Source organism: Leuciscus leuciscus (assembly GCF_965113295.1).
Source record: "Leuciscus leuciscus genome assembly, chromosome: 19".
Lineage (NCBI taxonomy): Eukaryota > Metazoa > Chordata > Actinopteri > Cypriniformes > Leuciscidae > Leuciscus > Leuciscus leuciscus.
Genome location: NC_138743.1, coordinates 37006685 through 37028796, shown reverse-complemented (window position 1 = coordinate 37028796; position 22112 = coordinate 37006685). Strand labels below are relative to the sequence as shown.

At 39.6% G+C, this 22112-nt stretch overlaps 1 protein-coding gene across 8 annotated transcripts in view; it reads right to left on the bottom strand.

The window, feature by feature from the left end:
• Window positions 1-22112, bottom strand: part of lama2 (laminin, alpha 2) — a 253413-nt gene that overhangs the window by 138553 nt on the left and 92748 nt on the right. For all 8 annotated transcript variants that reach the window (XM_082147801.1, XM_082147798.1, XM_082147796.1 and 5 more), the window contains exons 13-15: window positions 13538-13633; window positions 6919-7121; window positions 296-407 (exon numbers count right to left, since the gene is read on the bottom strand). In XM_082147801.1, the coding sequence (XP_082003927.1) occupies window positions 296-407; window positions 6919-7121; window positions 13538-13633 (411 nt within the window). The remainder of the gene's footprint in view (window positions 1-295; window positions 408-6918; window positions 7122-13537; window positions 13634-22112) is intronic.

Below are 22112 nucleotides of genomic sequence, written 5' to 3'. Positions count from 1 at the left end.
CTCTAAAGCATTCAAGACAAAAAAAAAATTTATGTGAAAAAAATTATGGAAATTCAATTTTCAGGTATATGCTCAAAAAGTGAAAAAATGGATTATAAATACAGCGTAAATATAATTTAGTACCACAAAATCCCCTAAAAATACAAAGTATTGAATAAAAACATTATCGAACTAAAATATAGTACATTAATTTAATTTTTGACCCACACGCGAAGAGCCCCAGAGGGTTAAATCTTCCTATCAGAATACAGAAGTGTTTCCTGTCCACTTATGTGGGTTTGTTTTTCTTGCTTACCTCACAGGACGTCCCATCATATCCAGGTGGACACTGGCACACCTCCACCGCACGAGCCTGTGATCCGCTGCGAGAGTCTTCATCCGCCACACTCATGCTCACACTGCCCAACCTGAGTGTGTGTGTGTGTGTGTGTGTGTGTGAGAGAGAGAGAGAGAGAGAGAGAGAGAGAGAGAGAGAGAGAGAGAGAGAGAGAGAGAGAACATGATCCAGTCACAGCACTGTGTATTGATATTAGGCCTGCCAATTGATTACAATGTTTAATCATGATTAATCGCATCATTTAGTTGCAGCTAAATGCATTGAGTTAATAACAGGCCTTGTGTAATAAACAGGTCCGATACAAACACAACATGATGCTATAATATAATGATGTAATACAGAAGTTTCTTCACACAGCACAGTGTACACAATAATATCACAGCTGTATGAGATATCTCCAGCTGAGCTGCAATGAAGATTCAGATATTTCCAGCCAGCGTTTTCATTTTAAGTTGCCAAGCCAGCGCCAGCGCCAGCAATTATGATCATATTCATGAAACTTTCATGGCCCTCAGAATATTTTGTTGAATGATGCAAACACTGAAATATGTAAACATTAAATATATCAAAAGAGAACCATTTTATTATTTTTTATCAACACTTATATTTAGGTAACAAAAAACAAAAACGAAAAGAAAAACCTCACGTTTTTGCCAAAGACTACGACCGGATGGGATTCAGAGCGATGATGAAAACACACATGGAGAAGATCGAGTTCATCAACACCCACATTTCCACTTCACGAGTCAACATTTCATTCAGTGACATTAGGCAGGTTAGATATATTTGCTGTTTAATGTTGATGATCGCGTTATTCTACATTTGCGTAAGCATTCTTCTATGGCCCTGTCCCAGATGGCACACTCCGGACCTGTGGACTTCCTTTGGTGACGTCATGTAGTGTCCACACTTTGGTGACGTCATGTAGTGCAGACCTATAGGGCCCTTGGCTTGAGTCCACGAGGCGCATTGAGAGGTATTTTTGAGACAGACTCGATCGCCACGCCGGTCTGGTTGTTGTTGGACAGGAGAAATCACATTTTTGCGCTCCGACTAGGGTGGTCCTTATTTTTAAAGTCTCCAATCGTCATGCTCTTAACCCTTTAAATTGTTCCTTTATATAAGAAAATACAGCATGCCAATTATTATGGCAGTAACATAATAATTACTGGTAGCTCAATAGCTTTAAACTTTCTGAGATTTTGATGATTTTCGTAAAAACAGATCATATGAATTGGTATTGTACCTGGCTAGTAAAATTCCAAATAAATCTCCATAAAATCATCTAATGCACCATATATTCCTAAATATGTATTTTAGATACATATCTCAGTTTACTTATTGTAGAAACTAAATCCAAATTAATCCATCCATGACCCGGTTTAGCAGATTTACCTTTCCTGGTGGAATCAATACATATTTCTATTGATGATCGCCTTGGTTATTGTTTGGGTTTGGGTAAAAAATTACATTACGTTCCTTGAAATTGACCTGGAATTTTGGCCGAATCAAGCAGATTATCAGGAGGCACAGGCAACCATACATGCAATGAAAGTAGTCAATGATCACGCCGAGAGAGGAGTGGCTCTGACTCAAGAATACCATGGCTCTCTCACACACTCTGAAGAACAACTGCAGTTTCTCCTTCATGTGGTGGAAGATCACCGACGGATCTATCCAGACTGCAGAAAGTCAACACTGGCTGCTGAGCATCACAAATGAGGGATTGTTGAAAACTTTGTGCTTTTTTTGAGATTGTTGTCATTGTTGTCATGTCAGTGTTGCTCTGGTTTCAATAAAATGTAGTTCATTTGCAGCAACTTTTAATATAACTTGCATATCACAATAACGCCACACAGCTTAACATAGGCAATCTCCCACAGGATTGAGCTACCTCTAAATATCTTTTTTTTTTTTGTCAACATTTTTGCATATTTCTAATTTTGAAGTTAAAAGGAACAGTTAAGAGGTTAAGACACTAACATTTTGCACCAAAAAAAATTTGGACTTGATAAGGACCACCCTAGCGCCGACGTCTTATCTCCATGTCCACTACACAGCCTGCTTTTACAGTTCTGTATTTTGGTTTTGTGTATGCCACCTGGGCATTAGACACTAGATACATCATGCTTATGAAGTATACAGTTGTACATAATAATGCATAATGTTCCATTTGAACTAAGATTACAAGTTTACGAGTTTCAGATGCATTTACAGGTTTCAATATTCATACTATGTTTGCATATGACTCAGTAAAGCCCTGACATTCGGTTCTGTTTATTTAATGAATCATAATGTGATCGTATTATTCAACGCACTATTATTATGTTTGAGACATCAACCACTGCCCGATGACCATAATGTTTGTATTAACTGTAGGGAACAACTGGTAAAATGTACATCTAGGTCATAAAAAACGTAATATTTTCTTCTCAGCCATGTCAACAATTACCCGTGAGTGAAATCTCCTCCCATCCGTTGTCTGATTGGCCTTTCGCAAGGATTTCTGGGTAGTTAAAGTGTGTGGAGCCTGCTTCTATGTGGGCTTCGTGGAAGACCGCTTCAAGGGTACAAAGGGGGCGCTGCTGAGCACACTTCAGGGCGTTAAAATGCTGAATGGGACGGCCTTCGGACTCGTAGACTCGGTGAGCACGCGCAATTTAAGTCCACGAGACCGAAAGTCCTCATGAAGTGATCCATTTGGGACAGAGCCTCTCACTTGTTTCTGCTTCTTCTTCGTCAGTGTTTTGATCTGGAGATGCTGTACTCTTTACGAATATGCGTAACAGCGCCCCCTACTGTATCACAGTGAAAACACGGATTCCCGGAAAATTCCAATAGTTGTGTCACAAATGACAGAATATCTCATCAATGACAGGGGAAGAGTTACATTTCACTGTACCAAGATTAAATAATGGCTTGACTGTAGTTAAACACCTCATCTGGGTGTGATTTATAAATAAACTGGCAGGAGTGATTATAGGACATTCATTGATTATAGGGAAATTTCTCATATTACTCATCCTCATGTTGCTCCAAACACGGATCACAAAATGAGAGTTTGTAAGAGCATGCTGGCCACATATAAGGAAAATGAATGAAGACCTGAGCTGTCAAGCTCCAAATCAAAATAATACTAGTAATAAAAATATATAAAGGTTGTCTTGGGTATTTTTGTAATCTTCTGTAATCATACGATGCTTCTTTTGAGGAAAAGACTGACATTTCATTTCTTTACTGAAAGTCTTGGCACCAACCCTTTTAAGCTTCTGCTTCATCCCGCTCCTTTTCCAACATGTTGTAATTATTGTTAAAATACTTTATAGATTTTTTTTTCTTTTTTTTCGACATGTTGCAACATACTTCTTGTATTTTTATATTTTATTTTATATGTATATTTTTGTTGTTGTTCGAAATAAAGAATAAATTAAACCACAGTAGCTCTACTTGCCATGATGTCAAACTCATGGATGACTTCAGTTCTGATCCAGTTCACAAAATCAGTCTGAATGATTTGTTCCTGAGTGGAACTGGTCCAGTTTTTTCTCTAAAGTTAACATCGCACTGGAGGGAAAGATGACCAGTCGACCAGGGGCCGGTTTCACAAAGATAGACTTTGACTATGTAGATATAGTAGAAAGTCAGACTTCAGATAGACATCTAAATTAGACCTTAAGACTCTGACTATCTTAAGTAGGACTACACTGCAATGCATTCTGGGTAAGATAAGACACTTTTCAAAACAAAAAACATGGCAGATTGAGTAAGCGCATTCAGCCGCTCAGTGCAGTTTACCCCAGCGGATAATATGTGTGTGTTGGAGGAGTATAACAGTTACAAGGACATTTTACTTGGGAAATTTAGCGGAGAATGTAGTAACAAGAAGAAATGTTTAAATTATGAGCCATTTTCCCTTTTCTTTTGGCTGTTTGTAATGTAACTGATTGTTACTGCTGGTTGCCAAGGTAACAGAGTCTTAGACCTAAGTTAGCCTGGGGGTAAGGGGTCTGGGGGTAAGTTAGCCTGGGGGTAAGTTAGCCTGGGGGTAAGGGGTCTGGGGGTAAGTTAGCCTGAGGGTAAGGGGTCTGGGGGTAAGTTAGCCTGGGGGTAAGGGGTCTGGGGGTAAGTTAGCCTGGGGGTAAGGGGTCTGGGGGTAAGTTAGCCTGAGGGTAAGGGGTCTGGGGGTAAGTTAGCCTGGGGGTAAGGGGTCTGGGGGTAAGTTAGCCTGGGGGTAAGTTAGCCTGGGGGTAAGGGGTCTGGGGGTAAGTTAGCCTGGGGGTAAGGGGTCTGGGGGTTAGTGATGGGAAGTCCGGTTCTTTTCCGCGAACCGGTTCTTTCGGACAGTTCGTTTCAATGAACCGGTTCAAAAAACCGGTTCACCAGTTCTTTAACGTCATCACGTAATGACGTCAATTCTATCATCCCGGCGGATAAATATACATTCAAATAAAGGCATTTGTAATCATAACTTCAGTTAAATAATAGTACTCATCGTCATAATCATCTTTGATAGGTTTCTTACATTTACGTTTTGAGAATGAACCCTGTAGTAGGCCTAGCGCAAACGCGGATGTTTTACATGTCAAAGTGAATAAACTGGTCTTCATCATTTTTATTTTATTTGTAAATAAACTTACATTTAGCTGAATTCAGCCCCTCATTCAAGTCCTGGTTCACCCGTGCTCATGTATCAGCACAGCACATAGATATAAACACAGCATCAGTTGGCCAAAAGAAAGTTCGGTTCAGAGACGGTGTTGTTATCACGCATGCGCAGTCTCTCCAACTCGTCGGTTCTCCGTATCGAACGTGTCCGAAAGAAACTGTTCTCGGTTCTGTACTGGTGATCCGAGAACTGCTGCAACAACCAGTTCTTGACTCGAGAACCATATGCCTGTGTGTGAGCTGAGAACTACTGAAACCTTACTAGGCTTATTCAGTCGACAAAACTAAAAACTTGATGCATATCTCCAGTATGTTTAATACGTTATGTTTTGATTAACACATTATAAACATTTACTTTGCACCCTTTAAAACCTAGGCAAGAGTTTACGTCAAAATACTTCGAAATTAAATGATCTGTTGCAGAAAATAATGTTTTAGTATAATAATAAATGTTTAGTTTTACAGTCCATTCATTGTGTTTCCAATCTTTAAAATAATACAGTGAAAAGGCAGTAGCCTATGAGATAAACATGTTTCTAACATGTTTTATTTTGTTACACTTATTGATGTTCAATAAAATAGGCTACAAGAAACATGCATTTCGTCCCTCTGAAAGAATTGCACGCATGCTCAGCTCATCAGCTCATCGGTTCTCCGTATCGAACGTGTCCGAAAGAAACAGTTCTCGGTTCTGTACTGGTGGTCCGAGAACCGCTGTACCTGTACGTTCGGTAGTGCGCGCATGCTCAGTATCAACTGCTCGTGCTCATCACTTCTGTCAGCACAACATGTCTCAGTTCAGTGAACTGTTGGATTTACTGGAGTAACATATGCCTACTCCGGGATATTGGTTTATTTTGAGTAGAGGTGACTGTCAGGACTCAGGCATGTCCGAAAGTGAGTAACTTTAGTAACTTGTTGTGGATCAGTGCTGACGCAAGACGCGAACTGTTTCGAACGATTCAGTCCGATTTAGTGTACTGGTTCGACCAGTTCACTAAAAAGAACCGGTTCAAAAGAACGATTCGTTCACGAACCGGCCATCACTACTGGGGGTAAGTTAGCCTGGGGGTAAGGGGTCTGGGGGTAAGTTAGCCTGGGGGTAAGGGGTCTGGGGGTAAGTTAGCCTGAGGGTAAGGGGTCTGGGGGTAAGTTAGCCTGGGGGTAAGTTAGCCTGGGGGTAAGGGGTCTGGGGGTAAGTTAGCCTGGGGGTAAGGGGTCTGGGGGTAAGTTAGCCTGGGGGTAAGGGGTCTAATTTTTTTGGTCTAAATTAAGTCAGTCTTTATTTTTGTGAAACAGTCTAACTTGTATTAGCCTAGACTATGAGCACATGTTAGACTTGTCTAACACTATAGACCGGTCTAAAATAGCTTTGTGAAACCGGCCCCTGTACTTACATTTAGGTGATTGTGGGATACCAAGCATCACATGACCTCAGAAGCCATGGAATATAGTTGGACGGATGACTTTAATGATAGGTGAGGTTAGTTGGGTTCGATCAAAAACACTGCATCGTGATCCTGCATCAAACCTTAAACTTTGCTGTTGTCATGACGACCTGTATGCATCTTGATTTCTGTTTATGAGAGTCAATAAGCAGGAGACACAGTGAGATAAATAGTTTCCCCATGGTTGTGATTTGTGTGTGAATATATACACTCTAAAAAATGGTGAGTTGTTTTAACCCAATTTTGGGTAAAAAATGGACAAAACCAAATGTTGGGGTAAAAAATGTAAATTAAAAACCTAAACCAATGGCTGGGATTGTCCATATTTGAGCCAAAGTTGGATAACAACCCAGCATTTTTTAGAGTGTCATGTTTCAATGCACTTTGTTATGTTGAATGGTGGCCTGTGCTTTGTGTGTGTGTGTTTGTGAAGCACACACAGAGGAAGCCTGCAGTAGTGAAGCACACCTGTAGATGGCGCTGTGTTCCTGACCGTACGAGGCCCGGAGCAGCAGACGCTGAACGCTGTGGAGGACGGTGTGGAAGTCTCTCTTGCTGACGGCCAGTCCTGAGGCGTGATGCTGAAAGCTCTCCGGCAGGAGCTCTATCCTGCGCTCGGCTGAGGAGAACCGAGACCCTGCCAGCCTGTCAGTCAGTCTCAGCCCACCGCCCTGAAGAGAGAGACGAACACGTCAAGCGCTCCTCCTGTCCGTCAGCACATGCAAAATAGCTGCCGTTTGTAAATGGTAAACGGACAAAAGAACATTTATAGGTTTACCTGGCTTTAATTTGTCCCCATTATTCGTTAATAGTTAATAACAAATCTCCTTTTCAAGACATGCAGTCTATAATAATTATAATCAGCTTTACATACAAACAACAGACGTCCTTGGTATGTTCTCAAACCAAGTAAAGAGAGAGAGAGAGAAAGAGTGTGTGTGTCTGTGTGTGTGAGTGAGATAGCGTGTGTGTGTGTGTGTGAGTGAGTGAGTTAGCGTGTGTGTGTGTGTGTGTGTGTTTGAGTGAGAGAAAGAGAGTGTGTGTGTGTGTCTGTGTGTGTGTGTGAGAGAGAGAGAGAGTGTGTCTGTCTGTGTGTGTGAGAGAGTGTATGTGTGTGTGTGAGAGAGAGAGGGTGTGTGTGTGTGTGTGTGTGTGTGTGTGTGTGGATTTACCAGTCAAATTTGACCCCACAATGAAGCTAATATGAGAAAATCTCCAATTTAGGAACATCTTCATTTGGAAAAACAATTCGTAAATGGAATACTTTTTTTTTTTGCTATTAGGTTAGTCAATATAAATATCTTTATATAAAACTAGTAGAAGTGGTATGTCTTCATGTGTGCGCGCGTGTGTGTGTGTGTGTGTGTGTGTGTGTGTGTGTGTGTGTGTGTGTGTGTGTGTGTGAATGCGTGGAGAATAGGGTGATTAATGAAGAGGCATGCAATGTACATAAAAAAATGAGAGATTGTTTTGATGGAAGGAAGAATATTTTCAGGAAATTATGTTTAATAAATTGTGAAAAATTGTGTGTGCGTGTGTGTGTGTGTGTGTGTGTGTGCATGTGCATTGATGCAATAACAGGTAATCCATATATCTCAGCTCTGGACTCATCCTAGAGCATTATGGGATGCGATTCATTCAGCTCGTTTATTTACCACCCCACCACACTGACTGCTGGGAAAATCAGGCTTTATTGACATGCACATGCACAAACACACACACACTGCTAGAAGATTGAGGATTTATGGGAGCTGGACTCTCTATTTGCACAGAGTTAATGAGGTATGCACATGCAAAACAGGGCTTAACGAACAATAATTACCTGTCATACACACATGAGCATGGCAGCGCCACACACACACACACACACACACACACACACACACACACACACACACACACACACACACACACACACACACACACACACACACACACACACACACAGCCTCGCATCACACTAACATTTCCTTCAAATCTACAAAGGACAGAAGATTAACATAATGTCAGCAACTGAACACCCAAGCACACACACACACACACACACACACACACACACACACACACACACACACACACACACACACACACACACACACACACACACACACACACACACACACACACACACACACACACACACACACACACACACACACACACACACACACACACATGCTGGGTTTCCATGTTTCATGGGGACTTTCCATAAACATAATGACATATATATGGAGGAAAATTGGTCCATCTTTCAGATCTTAGTAAACCTAATGGAGTTTTTTTTTAATGTTTTTCCTAAAATTCCATGAGAATTAAAAATAGACAGATTAGTTAGAAAGAAAGAAAGAAAGAAAGAAAGATAGATTAGTTAAAAAGAAAGAAAGATTAGTTAGAAAGAAAGAAAGAAAGAAAGATTAGTTAGAAAGAAAGAAAGATTAGTTAGAAAGAAAGAAAGATTAGTTAGAAAGAAAGAAAGATTAGTTAGAAAGAAAGAAAGATTAGTTATTGGAGTTCGTTTTACAAGAAAATACTATTTAAATCTTTCTTTTTCAAAATTCCACATTTGATTCAATGCTTTACTTGCAGTTTATTTATAATGATTTGTGAAATTGACTTACAATATTTGAGTTTAAATGGTTTCCAAGTAAATTCTACCCACATTTTTTTCAATATATATAAAAAAAAAAAAATGAATAGCACATTTTTATTTTGTCTTTTTTTCTACTTTTCACCGAATGATCCCACTAAAAATGTTATCGTTATATAAAAAAAAGATATCTCATATTTGTAATAATACATCACGAGGCAGGTGTGTTTGAGAGTCACACTGATTTGCATGTAGTTGAGACTAAGAAAAAATAAAAGTCTTTAACACGGCATGAATAAACCAAATATTATGAGAGTGTTTTCAGTGGAGACTAAATAAAGAAGAATACGACTCGCTTCGGCTGAGCTGAGCCGACACAAATTAAACAAATTCTTGCTTGCACGCAAACAGGTGTGTGAACGCATACTCAAGCACACATTTACACACACGCAGACGTAAGTGTTCCCGTGAGCTCGTGAAAAGGTTCGCACAAACATAAACACAGCTGCGCACGACACCACACACACTAATGCACGTATACAAACACACTCACAGACATAAACAGCTTCAGTCCGGCTACACATCTACACTATAATTCTGACCAATTGTAGACAAAACAAAGACGACCACGCTGTGCTCTGGACGCCCACATGACTCAGCAGATGAGCCGAAGTGTTGGTAAATGGCATGATTGTTGGGCCGAGCTCAGGTAATGGGATCTCAGTGTAAAACTGAGGTCATTTAGCCACTAAAGCCCTATTCGCACTGGATTAGCATTATCTGGGGACCTCGTGTGATTTAGAAATGACCCCCCCCCCACCCCCCACATCTGAATGCATTCGCACGGGATAAGCGAAGCCTGTGATTTTACTTGAATTTACTGACTTATCTCCAGGATATGATGTCAATAGGCTATTGCTTGGAAATGTCTTGTTGTTATACACTACTGGCCAAAAGTTTTAGATCGGTAAGATTTTTTATGTTTTTAAAAGAAGTCTCTTCTGCTCACCAAGGCTGCAGTTATTTGATAAAAAACAATAATAAATAAAACAGTAATATTGTGAAATATTATGACAATTTAAAATGACTGTTTTCTATTTTAATATATTTTAAAGTGTAATTTGTTCCTGTGATCAAAGCTGAATGTTCAGCATCATTACTCCAGTCTTCAGTGTCACATGATCCTTCACAAATCATTCTAATATGATGATTTGATGCTCAAGAAACATTTATGATTATTATCAGTGTTGAAAACAGTTTTTTACATTTATATTTCATGATGCTGTGATGAGTAGAAAGTTCAAAAGAACAGCATTTATTTAAAATAGAATATTTTCTAACATTATAAATGTCTTTACTGTAACTTTTGATCAGTTTAACTCATCCTTGATGAATAAAAGTATTGATTTATTTTATTTATTTCCTCCAAAAATAAAATAAAAATTCTTACTGACCCCAAACTTTTGAACGGTCGTGTTTAATGTTACAAAAGCTTTAGATTTCAGATAAATGCTGTTCTTTTGAACTTTCTATTCATCAAAGCATCATAAAATAAAAATGTAAAAAACTGTTTTCAACATTGATAATAATCATAAATGTTTCTTGAGCATTAAATCCTCATATTAGAATGATTTCTGAAGGATCATGTGACACTGAAGACTGGAGTAATGATGCTGAAAATTCAGCTTTGATCACAGGAATAAATTACACTTTACTGTATATTCACATAGAAAACAGCTGATTTAAATTGTAATAATATTTCACAATATTACTGTTTTTGTTTGTATTTTTAATCAAATAAATGCAGCCTTGGTGAGCAGAAGAGACATGTCATCCATCTCCATCTAATCATTCTTTCTGTTTTTGCTCTTCTGATGGTTTTCAGCTTTCTCTTTCTGCAAATTGTATAGTTGTACAGTGTATAGCGATATGACTCCATTCTTTGCGAAAGATGGATAAAAAAGCGCACAGGAAACAAAAACCTTGAAAAAATGATAAACGACCCCGCCAAATCACAGAGATGCCGATTCCCACGATTAAATATTGTAATGCCTTCTTTTATGTTAGAACATATTATTGACAAAAATACATGAATTTGATATGCTGTTGGCATATAACAATGTACTGATTCTAGGGGTGTAAGGATACCCTCATGTCACGATTCAATACATATCACAAAACTGAACTCATGATATGATATTATTGTGATACTTCAAGACATTTGATAAAAAGTTAACCAAAAAATCTACTGTTGATTAAATACTAAATTACGTTGTGTGTGTAAATTAACAGGCTTGGACTTGGTGCTGGAAACCCAAAGCACAGGACAATAGAGACACCAGAATAACAATATTCATGATTCTGAAGATGAAAATACTGAAATATTTTAGACGAATATGTTTGCACTCTTTCACTGACTAGATATATTTAAAATAATGTAGACACTTGGCATTATCAGGACCCACTAATATTCCCACATTGCTGTATTATACAGCATATTCAAAATGATAGTAGTTTAATATAGAAAAACTAAAACTCTCTGTAAACCCCTGTCAAGGGAACTCGCGTTGCGTCGAGATGGCGCTGTGGGAACGCTCTACGTGATTGCCTCGTGAAATCAGTCCAATGGCGTATAGGCGGGTGACGTCATGGCAGGAAGCTATAAAGCGCACCCAGACCAAACATGGTCAGCTTCTGTGTCTTCAGCAAGCGCTCTGTGTGAAAGTTGTTGTTTGCTTTGCTTACCAGTACAGTGCTTTGTGTCTTCGCTTAAAGCCAGCCATGACAGAACATGACATTTTGCATGTGACCTTGAGAAGTTGTAACCCCAGGATTGCTAGCATACAGACTGTGTAGAGCTCCTGTGTTGAACTTGTTTGCAGCGCGAGAACGCGTCTTCTGGGGTGTAACGTCACATTCATGTCTTGCTCTGTTCTGTTTGTTTTCTAGTTTTTTCATTCGCTACAAGCTCGTGACAGTTACTGAACGTTTATGCAAACAGCATACGCAAGTTTTTTACAGTTATTTAAAATATTTTCTAACAAAAAAGTTACTTTTAAAATGTAGCCGTAACCTGGCCAAGCGGACGCAGGTATTTGGAAACTTGAGCTTAATACAAGGAATAAAAGGACAGCAGAACTTTTGAACTAATTTTACAATTCTGTGCTACAAATTTTACACAGACCTTCAGGACAGGCAAAACCAGGGCACATGTCACGTCTTGTTTTGTTCATGTCTCACGTCTCTGTCATGTTTCCTGTTGTCATGTGATTCCCTGTTATAGTCATGTGATCCTGCCATGTGTTCCCTTGTCAAGTTGTCATTGGTTCATTGTTTCATTGTGCACAGGTGTCCCTTGTCTTATCATTAGTCCTTGTATATTTAAGGCCTAATGTTTGCCATGTGTCTTTGTCAAGTATTGTTTCCCTGTACAACTGTTGGTAAGCGTCAAGTCCATGTCACGCCCACGCCTACACCCACACCACGCCCACACCACGCCCTGCCCACACCACGACCACGCCACGCCACGCCCACGCCTACACCCACGCCACGCCACGCCACGCCTACACCCACGCCACGCCACGCCCTGCCCACACCACGACCACGCCACGCCACGCCCACGCCTACACCCACGCCACGCCACGCCACGCCTACACCCACGCCACACCCACGCCACACCACGCCCTGCCCACACCACGACCACGCCACGCCACGCCACGCCCACGCCTACACCCACGCCACGCCCTGCCCACACCACGACCACGCCACGCCACGCCCACGCCACGACCACGCTTACACCCACGCCACGTCACACCACGACCACGCTTACACCCACGCCACGCCCACGCCACGCCCACACCACGACCACGCCACGCCCACGCCTACACCCACGCCACGCCACGCCACGCCCACACCACGACCACGCCACGCCCACGTCACACCACGCCACGCCCTGCCCACACCACGACCACGCCACGCCATGCCACGACCACGCCACGCCACGCCCACGCCCGACGTCACACCACGCCACGCCCATGCCACGCCACGCCACGCCCATGCCACGCCACGCCACGCCACGCCCACGTCACGTCACGCCACGCCACGCCACGCCCACGCCTTTATGTTTGATATTGTTTTGAATAAGAATAAACAGCACTTGGGTTCTACAACTTGCCTTCAGTGGACATACGTTACAGAATATCTTTTACTTTTTTTTTTTTTTACAGTCAAATTTGTTAGCATGTAACCATTTAGATTAAAAATCTTTTCATGAACTTCTGACCAAAATTTGAGCTAAAGAGGAGGCCGAGTGAACGTTCTCAGGCAAGTTTTCAATGAAATAGTTGGAGGGAAAAATTCTGTTTAGTTTTGAGGCCTAAAGGGAAAGTTTGCCTGCATATTTCACTATGAATCACAACCACGGAGAGTTTAAAGAAACCATTTATTTCACTTGATCCTATCTAATCCAGTGTGAATGCGTTTGCGATTGGACATACGTACCTCTATGATGACATCAGGAGCGCTGATGATGTGAACCGGGTCGTCCACTGTGTCATGAGAGACCGTATACACCAGCATGCCTCCATACGCCAAGAGCTGCAGACACAAACACACACAAGCCGGAGCAAGGGTCAGCAAACGTGTCTGTTTTCAAGAAAAGGTCGAAAACAAGTTCAAGACGCAGTGATTATTGATGAAGCCACACACACACACACACACACACATCTCTCCCCTCGCTGAACAAAGCAGAGCGCATTCTCCTCTCCAGGTCTTTGGCTGTTATTGGGTAACGTTACTCTGCAGGGCAAATCAGAACAGTTAAATCAGTCCAGCACACTGAGGGATGAGCCGAAGCTTCACTGGGGAGAACAACACTTCTCCATGTGTTTTTGCATCCAATCCTGGCTTTTTATTTCACACACGCGCCCCCACACACACATACATCCTCCTACATGCTCCTACACTTCAACAGAAACTAAATCTCCTCGGATGCGGCTGGGTTTACAGCGAGTAGAGGTCAGAGCTCATCTCTCCAACACACCCCAGACTCATACGGCATTCACATCGAATGCTACTCAAAGCAAACATCAAAACGTCTTGCTTGTTCCACTTTTATATGTTCTGACTGCTCATGTCTAAAGGAACGAGGGGAGACGTTTGTCTCCAGACCAACACGTGAAAAAACCATTGATTTTTCAACACTGCGGCTGCGGCAACATTTTCCGGCCAGCTAGAAGTGACATTTGGGCAAATTGCCCAAGAAATGCCATATTTCATTCCAAAATCAATACGAACAATAAGAAATTATTATATTTTTGCTTACACAAAATTAAGCCTACTTAAAGGGATAGTTCACTTTGAAATACATTTTTGGTATGTTTTAGCTTACCTCAAGGGCATCCAAGATGTAGGTGTCTTTTTTTCCGCAGAGTTTTACCTCTTATACACAGCCATGTCCGAGTGGTCTGATCTGACGTGTACGCAGACTGGTGCATAGATATATACACTAGATGTCGCCTTGTCTACGGCAGTTCATTGAAACGAATGTCTTTAAGGCGACATCTAGTGTATATATCTATGCACCAGTCTGCGCACACGTCAGATCAGATCACTTCGACATGGCTGTGTATAAGCGGTAAAAACGATATAAATACTGTTCGTTTTCTCACACAAACCGCTCGTTTCGTGTCTTAGGCCATAAATGTGTACTTACGATGGGGAATTGTTTAATTTGGACGACAGGGAATTGTTTTAATTTGGACTCTGTGCTTGTGTTTTGAGACAGTGACCATAGACCTGCATTATATGACTGACAGACAAGAACGGTTTGACCTAAAAATATCAAAATTGAAACTACTGCGGAAAAAAAGACACCTACATCTTGGATGCCCTTGAGGTAAGCTAAAACATACCAAAAATAAATTTCAAAGTGAACTATCCCTTTAAGGAGCATTAAGATGTTTCAGTATCTTGACATTATTTTCATGGCAGTTAAGTCTATTTCCCCCCAAATTCTCATTGCCGTAATGCAAGTAATACACAAATATTTTACATAAAAAAAATCTTACCGACCCCAAACATTTGAACAGTAGTGTATTGCATTATATTATATTGGGGAAAATCTGCTTAATTGTTTTAAAAATAATGTCAGGAAACTTCAGTTCCTTAAATGAGGTTTCAGTCTGTGTATGTGTATATATATACACACTACCGGTCAAAAGTTTTAGATCGGTAAGATTTTTAATGTTTTTAAAAGAAGTCTCTTCTGCTCACCAAGGCTGCATTTATTTGATTAAAAATACAAACAAAAACAGTCATATTGTGAAATATTATTACAATTTAAAATATCTGTTTTCTATGTGAATATATAGTAAAGTGTAATTTATTCCTGTGATCAAAGCTGAATTTTCAGCATCATTACTCCAGTCTTCAGTGTCACATGATCCTTCAGAAATCATTCTAATATGATGATTTGATGCTCAAGAAACATTTATGATTATTATCAATGTTGAAAACAGTTTTTTACATTACGACCGTTCAAAAGATTGGGGTCAGTAAGAATTTTAATTTTAATTTTGGGGGAAATAAATAAAATAAATCAATACTTTTATTCATCAAGGATGAGTTACACTGATCAAAAGTTACAGTAAAGACATTTATAATGTTAGAAAATATTCTATTTTAAATAAATGCTGTTTTTTTTTATTTTCTATTCATCAAAGAATTTTGAAAAAAATGTGTACACGACCGTCTTCAACATTGATAATAATCATAAATGTTTTTTGAGCATCAAATCCTCATATTAGAATGATTTCTGAAGGATCATGTGACACTGAAGACTGGAGTAATGATGCTGAAAATTCAGCTTTGATCACAGGAATAAATTACATTTTAAAATATATTAAAATAGAAAACAGTCATTTTAAATTGTCATAATATTTCACAATAACCCTGTTTTTTTTTTTTATCAAATAAATGCAGCCTTGGTGAGCAGAAGAGACTTCTTTTAAAAACATTTAAAAAATCTTACCGATCTAAAACTTTTGACCAGTAGTGTATATATATATATATATATATATATATATATAATTATGTTTCCTGTTATCGGTCGGCCTCTTGTGACATCATGGCTTCCTCTTCAGCTCAATCAGTACTGAGTGTTCAAGAATCACTTCATTCTGAGCAGCAAAAATGAATAATGCTCGGGTCAACAGAGTCATTAGTTTAGTGAGCTGAGGTCACTTAAAAACACATGAGTATTAATTCACGTAAATGCAGTTATTTAATAGGAATGTAATAATAGCTTCCTCTTGCCATTAAGTAGTCTATTGAAGCTGTTGGACTGGCAAAATGTACTGTGGTAGTCCCATGGTGCTATACTACATGGTATTCAGAGGTACGTCAAAGAACACCATGCTATTGTAAAAAAAACAAGGTACTGCCATTTTACCAAATCCAAAAAACATTGAGTTCTTTTAGTAGACTGCAAAAAAAAAACCTACAACTGAGCATGAATGCAGACATACTGTAGACTCAATGGGAAAAATGAAAAGAGAGAGTGAGAGTGGAAATTAGAGCATCACCCCCGGCACATCTTACAGGAAATGAGAAACAGGCCATCAGTCCGGCACCTTAAACCTAAAGACAGGCGACTCTAGAGCATTCTGCCCTCCGACCTCTGCTGTGACCCCTCTCTCTCCATCAAATCAACCCCCGCTTCGCCCTGCTAACCCCTGCGTCTCAGCCCGTTTATTTTAATATCCAGCAGAATGAGCCTGATATGGATCAGAGCCCACCAACAGAGACACAAACAAGCACAGCTCCACAAACTGAGTCTGGTTTGTTTGTGTTGTCCTTGTTACATCTAGTTCAAAAGGCAACACACATCTGGAGAGCGCTGAGAGTGCAGGAAAAAAGAGCCAGCACATAAACACATACACACACACACACACACACACACACACACACACACACACACACACACACAGAGAGAGAGTAACTAATACCATGTGTGACCGCCAATGACCAGTAAAACTGTAGGCAAATATGTTGAGACTACAGACAGACGGAGAATCTCAGGGAGAAGCAGAAGAGAAGATCTGTAACATGTTTGTGTGTGTGAGTGTAGGGATGGCGTTGTGTTCACACGGCTGTTCCACTTCTAGAGCTGCTGTTGTCAAGCTGATGCCATACTCCATCAGAGCAAATGTTCACAATATCACACAACCTGTTTTTGAAATTGTTTCTACATAATAAAAATACTAACAGAATAATAATGTTCATCTATGGAAGCTGTGAAGTGACGTCAAAGAAATTGCACTATAAAGCGATATATACTGTACTATATCTTTCCTGTAGCTCAAACTGTAGAGCGTTGGCGCTTGCAACGCCAAGGTCATGGGTTCGATTCCCAGGGAAAGCAAGAACTGATAAGAATGTAAATGTGCACCTTGAAATACAATGTAAGTCGCTTTAGATAAAAGCATCTGCCAAATGCATACATGTAAATGTAAATGTACTGTATAAAGCAAATCTCAACTGCTTGGTTATTTATATTCCCAAAATGCACAGCTCTATATAATAACTATAAGTGTGTCCAACTTTATCTGCATACATACAGAACACTCATGTGATGGATCTCAACTGATGGATTGTTTATATTATTGCAAAATGTAAACAGTATTATCAGTGTATATATGTATATATGTTCATCACGGCCGGATGAAAACGCTACATTTTCCAAATTGACAGAGTGTGTTAAAGATATAAAAGATTGGATGACGCGTAATTTTCTTTTATTAAATCCAGACAAGACAGAGGTAATACTTATCGGTTCAAAAAACCGCCCACAAAACCTCGCACAATACAACTTTAACATCATAGGATGTCCTGTTACTTTATCCTCTACAGTAAAAGACCTGGGTGTTATACTCGATTGCAACCTGTCTTTTGAAAATCATATTTCATATGTTACAAAAACAGCCTTTTTCCACCTTAGAAACATTGCTAAGCTACGTAATATGCTATCAGTTTCTGATGCAGAAAAGTTAGTTCATGCATTCATGACCTCGAGACTAGATTACTGTAATGTTTTATTAGCTGGTTGTCCTGCATCCTCAATAAACAAGCTACAGTTAGTCCAAAATGCCACCGCTAGAGTTCTTACGAGATCAAGAAAATATGATCATATAACACCGATTTTATCATCACTGCATTGGTAACCTATAAAGCTCCGTATTAATTACAAGGTATTGCTACTGACTTATAAAGCCCTAAACGGCTTAGCTCCAGTCTATTTAACGGATCTTCTATCGCCCTATAATCCATCGCGCTCTTTAAGATCACTAAATTCAAGGCTTTTGGTCATACCTAGGATATCCAGAACCACCAAAGGAGGGAGAGCATTTTCACATTTGGCTCCAAAACTCTGGAATAGTCTTCCTGATACTGTTCGTTGCTCAGACTCGCTCTCCCAGTTTAAAACTAGATTAAAGTCGCATCTCTTCAGCCAGGCATTCATATAATCCTACAGTTCAAACTACAATCCGGCCTCTAGCTCATAAATGCCAGAGGAGAACTGCAAGCATTGGTCCAAGAGCACTGGCGTTATGAACGAGTCACTAAATCACTCGTTCAAATGTTTTGTTTCATTTCAGGACAGAAAAACATTGAACGAGTCATTTGAATAATTCATTAAAAACAGAATTATAAAACAGCTATTGAGTGTTGAGTTGAGTTGAGTTGAGTTGAGTTGTGTTGTGTTGTGTTGTGTTGAGTTGAGTTGAGTTGAGTTGTGTTGTGTTGTGTTGTGTTGAGTTGTGTTGTGTTGAGTTGAGTTGAGTTGTGTTGTGTTGTGTTGTGTTGAGTTGAGTTGTGTTGTGTTGTGTTGTGTTGTGTTGAGTTGTGTTGTGTTGTGTTGAGTTGAGTTGTGTTGTGTTGTGTTGAGTTGTGTTGTGTTGAGTTGTGTTGTGTTGTGTTGTGTTGAGTTGTGTTGTGTTGTGTTGTGTTGTGTTGTGTGTTGAGTTGAGTTGTGTTGTGTTGAGTTGTGAGTTGAGTTGAGTTGTGTTGTGTTGTGTTGTGTTGTGTTGAGTTGTGAGTTGAGTTGTGTGTTGTTGTGTTGTGTTGAGTTGTGAGTTGAGTTGTGTGTTGTTGTGTTGTGTTGTGTTGTGTTGTGTTGTGTTGTGTTGTGTTGAGTTGAGTTGTGTTGTGTTGTGTTGAGTTGTGAGTTGAGTTGTGTGTTGTTGTGTTGTGTTGTGTTGTGTTGAGTTGAGTTGAGTTGTGAGTTGAGTTGTGTGTTGTTGTGTTGAGTTGTGTTGTGTTGTGAGTTGAGTTGTGTGTTGTTGTGTTGTGTTGTGTTGAGTTGTGTTGTGTTGTGTTGTGTTGTGTTGAGTTGTGTTGTGTTGAGTTGAGTTGAGTTGTGAGTTGAGTTGTGTGTTGTTGTGTTGTGTTGAGTTGTGTTGTGTTGAGTTGAGTTGAGTTGAGTTGTGTTGTGTTGTGTTGTGTTGAGTTGTGTTGAGTTGTGTTGTGTTGTGTTGTGTTGAGTTGTGTTGAGTTGAGTTGAGTTGTGTTGTGTTGTGTTGAGTTGAGTTGAGTTGTGTTGTGTTGTGTTGTGTTGAGTTGTGTTGTGTTGTGGTGTGTTGTGTTGTGTTGTGTTGTGTTGTGTTGTGTTGTGGTGTGTTGTGTTGTGTTGAGTTGAGTTGTGTTGTGTTGAGTTGAGTTGTGTTGTGTTGTGTTGTGGTGAGTTGTGTTGTGTTGAGTTGAGTTGTGTTGTGTTGTGTTGAGTTGAGTTGTGTTGTGTTGTGTTGTGTTGAGTTGTGTTGTGTTGTGTTGTGTTGTGTTGAGTTGTGTTGTGTTGTGGTGTGTTGTGTTGTGTTGTGTTGTGTTGTGTTGTGTTGTGTTGTGTTGTGTTGTGTTGTGTTGTGTTGTGTTGTGTTGTGTTGGATCTGCTGTGTCTCTGTTTGGTGGAGCAAATAAGGCAAAGTAACTGGCAATTTTGCCACTAAAATGCAAGTAACTCAATATTAACTTATTGAACTGTTGTTTAACAGGAATATCACACTCAAAATCTGGTCTGAATGTCAGCATTGATTACCTTTATACAACAGTTAGTTCTGGTTCTTGAATCTGATTGGCTGAGAGCCTTTCCCGCCATGCACAACTGCATGATCAGTGTGGGACCAGAACTTTTTATAGGTTCTATAAAGTACCGTTCCAATCCATGCCAAGATATTAAAACTCATATAACAGTCTCTTTGTGTGATCTCATTTAATCGCAAAATATCGTTTGAGGCGTTTACATGAGTCATTTTCTGAAACCACATAAAAAATCTGATTTTAAAGGGATACTCCACTTTAAAATGAAAATTCTGTCATCATATACTCACCCTCATGTTGTTTCAAACCTGTATGTATTTCTTTCTTCTGCTGAACAGAAAGGAAGATATTTAGAAGAATGTCAGTAACCAGACAGTTTCTGGTACCATTGACTTCCATAGTAGGAAAAAATATATACTATGGAAGTCAATGGTACCAGAAACTGTCTGGTTACTGACATTCTTCTAAATATCTTCCTTTCTGTTCAGCAGAAGAAAGAAATTCATACAGGTTTGAAACAACATGAGGGTGAGTATATGATGACAGAATTTTCATTTTAAAGTGGAGTATCCCTTTAAGGAATATTATATCTAAAAAATATCAAAATATCAAAACTGAAAGTTACAGCAAAGTTTGAGCTAACGATACGCATAAACTAATGTCCAAGAAAAGAATGTTTTTTTTCTTCACAATTGCACATAATCTCCATCACTCCACGTGAAACACCAATCTATGAGTGAAATCTGTGAGCGAACTCTGTAAAGACCCACAATTTCCAGGTAATGTGCACTTCCTCCACAGCAATTTAAACTCTCAACGGAAAGACGTCTGAAACTCTCTGTAGAGGAAAGAATGAGCTGGTCTCTAATTTAACATGATCTTACCAAAAGAAAGCTGTTGCCATAGAGATAAACTGTATTACCAGACGCCTCGTCAAATAATGCGGTTACTCAATGTAAAGAGCGAATTCATATGGATCCAGCATTAAAGACAATAACTTCACATAACCACTAAAATGTCTACAAATGTGTCTTGTGTGTGTAAGTGTGACGTGAATGTCGATCTAAATCTACTCTGACAGTCCTTTTAAGGAGAGCATTAAATGTTCCAGTGTCAAGCAAATAATGTCTGACTCAAAAGCCATAAAGACTAAAGTGATCAGACTTATAAAAGTGTCTACATTACTGCAAATATAACAGTGGATCTCATGAAGAAGTGTCTATATTACACCACAAAAGCAAAGGGAAAAATAAGAACATATATATTTTGCATAAAGTCAATTTTTTAGGATGATTGTTTTTTTTTTTACTTTTTCTTTATAGTAATGTGAATTTGGTGGACAATGCATTAAAGAAAATAATCTTAATGATCCTAAAAATACGCGTTGGTAGAATTATTATTGTTTTCTGGGTGAAATATGACCAGTTGATGATCCGTCAAGGTGTCAAGAGATTCATCCAGAAGCGCTTCTTTAACACATGTAACCGACTCTAAGTGCATCAGTGACGCACAACCTGATGAATCCTTCATTTAAAACTTTAAAAGTCGATTAAATGTACAGCCTAATATATATCTGGATATGAAAAGCCTTTTAGATGAATGCTGACAGTGGCTTTAAAGTCAGACTAATGGCATCATTAGCGGTGGAGAGAGTTCAGAGGTCAAAGAACATCCGCAGTTTAACAGCTTCCCTCATCACACATCTGAATATTCAGGAAAATCATATGCATATTCATCTTTGTTCACTGTCTTGTCAAGTCCTCAAGTGTGTGTGTGTGTGTGTGTGTGTGTGTGTGTGTGTGTGTGTGTGTGTGTGTGTGTGTGTGTGTGTGTTATCTGTTCGGGTTTGTTCATGGATCTTCTAATGCTCAATCATGACTGATCAGCCAGTAGTGAGTTACATGTGAGGGAAAGAGCATATGAATTGGTGTTGACCCTATTACAGTGCTATCCTAAAGTATATTCTGAGTCTTTCCTAGTC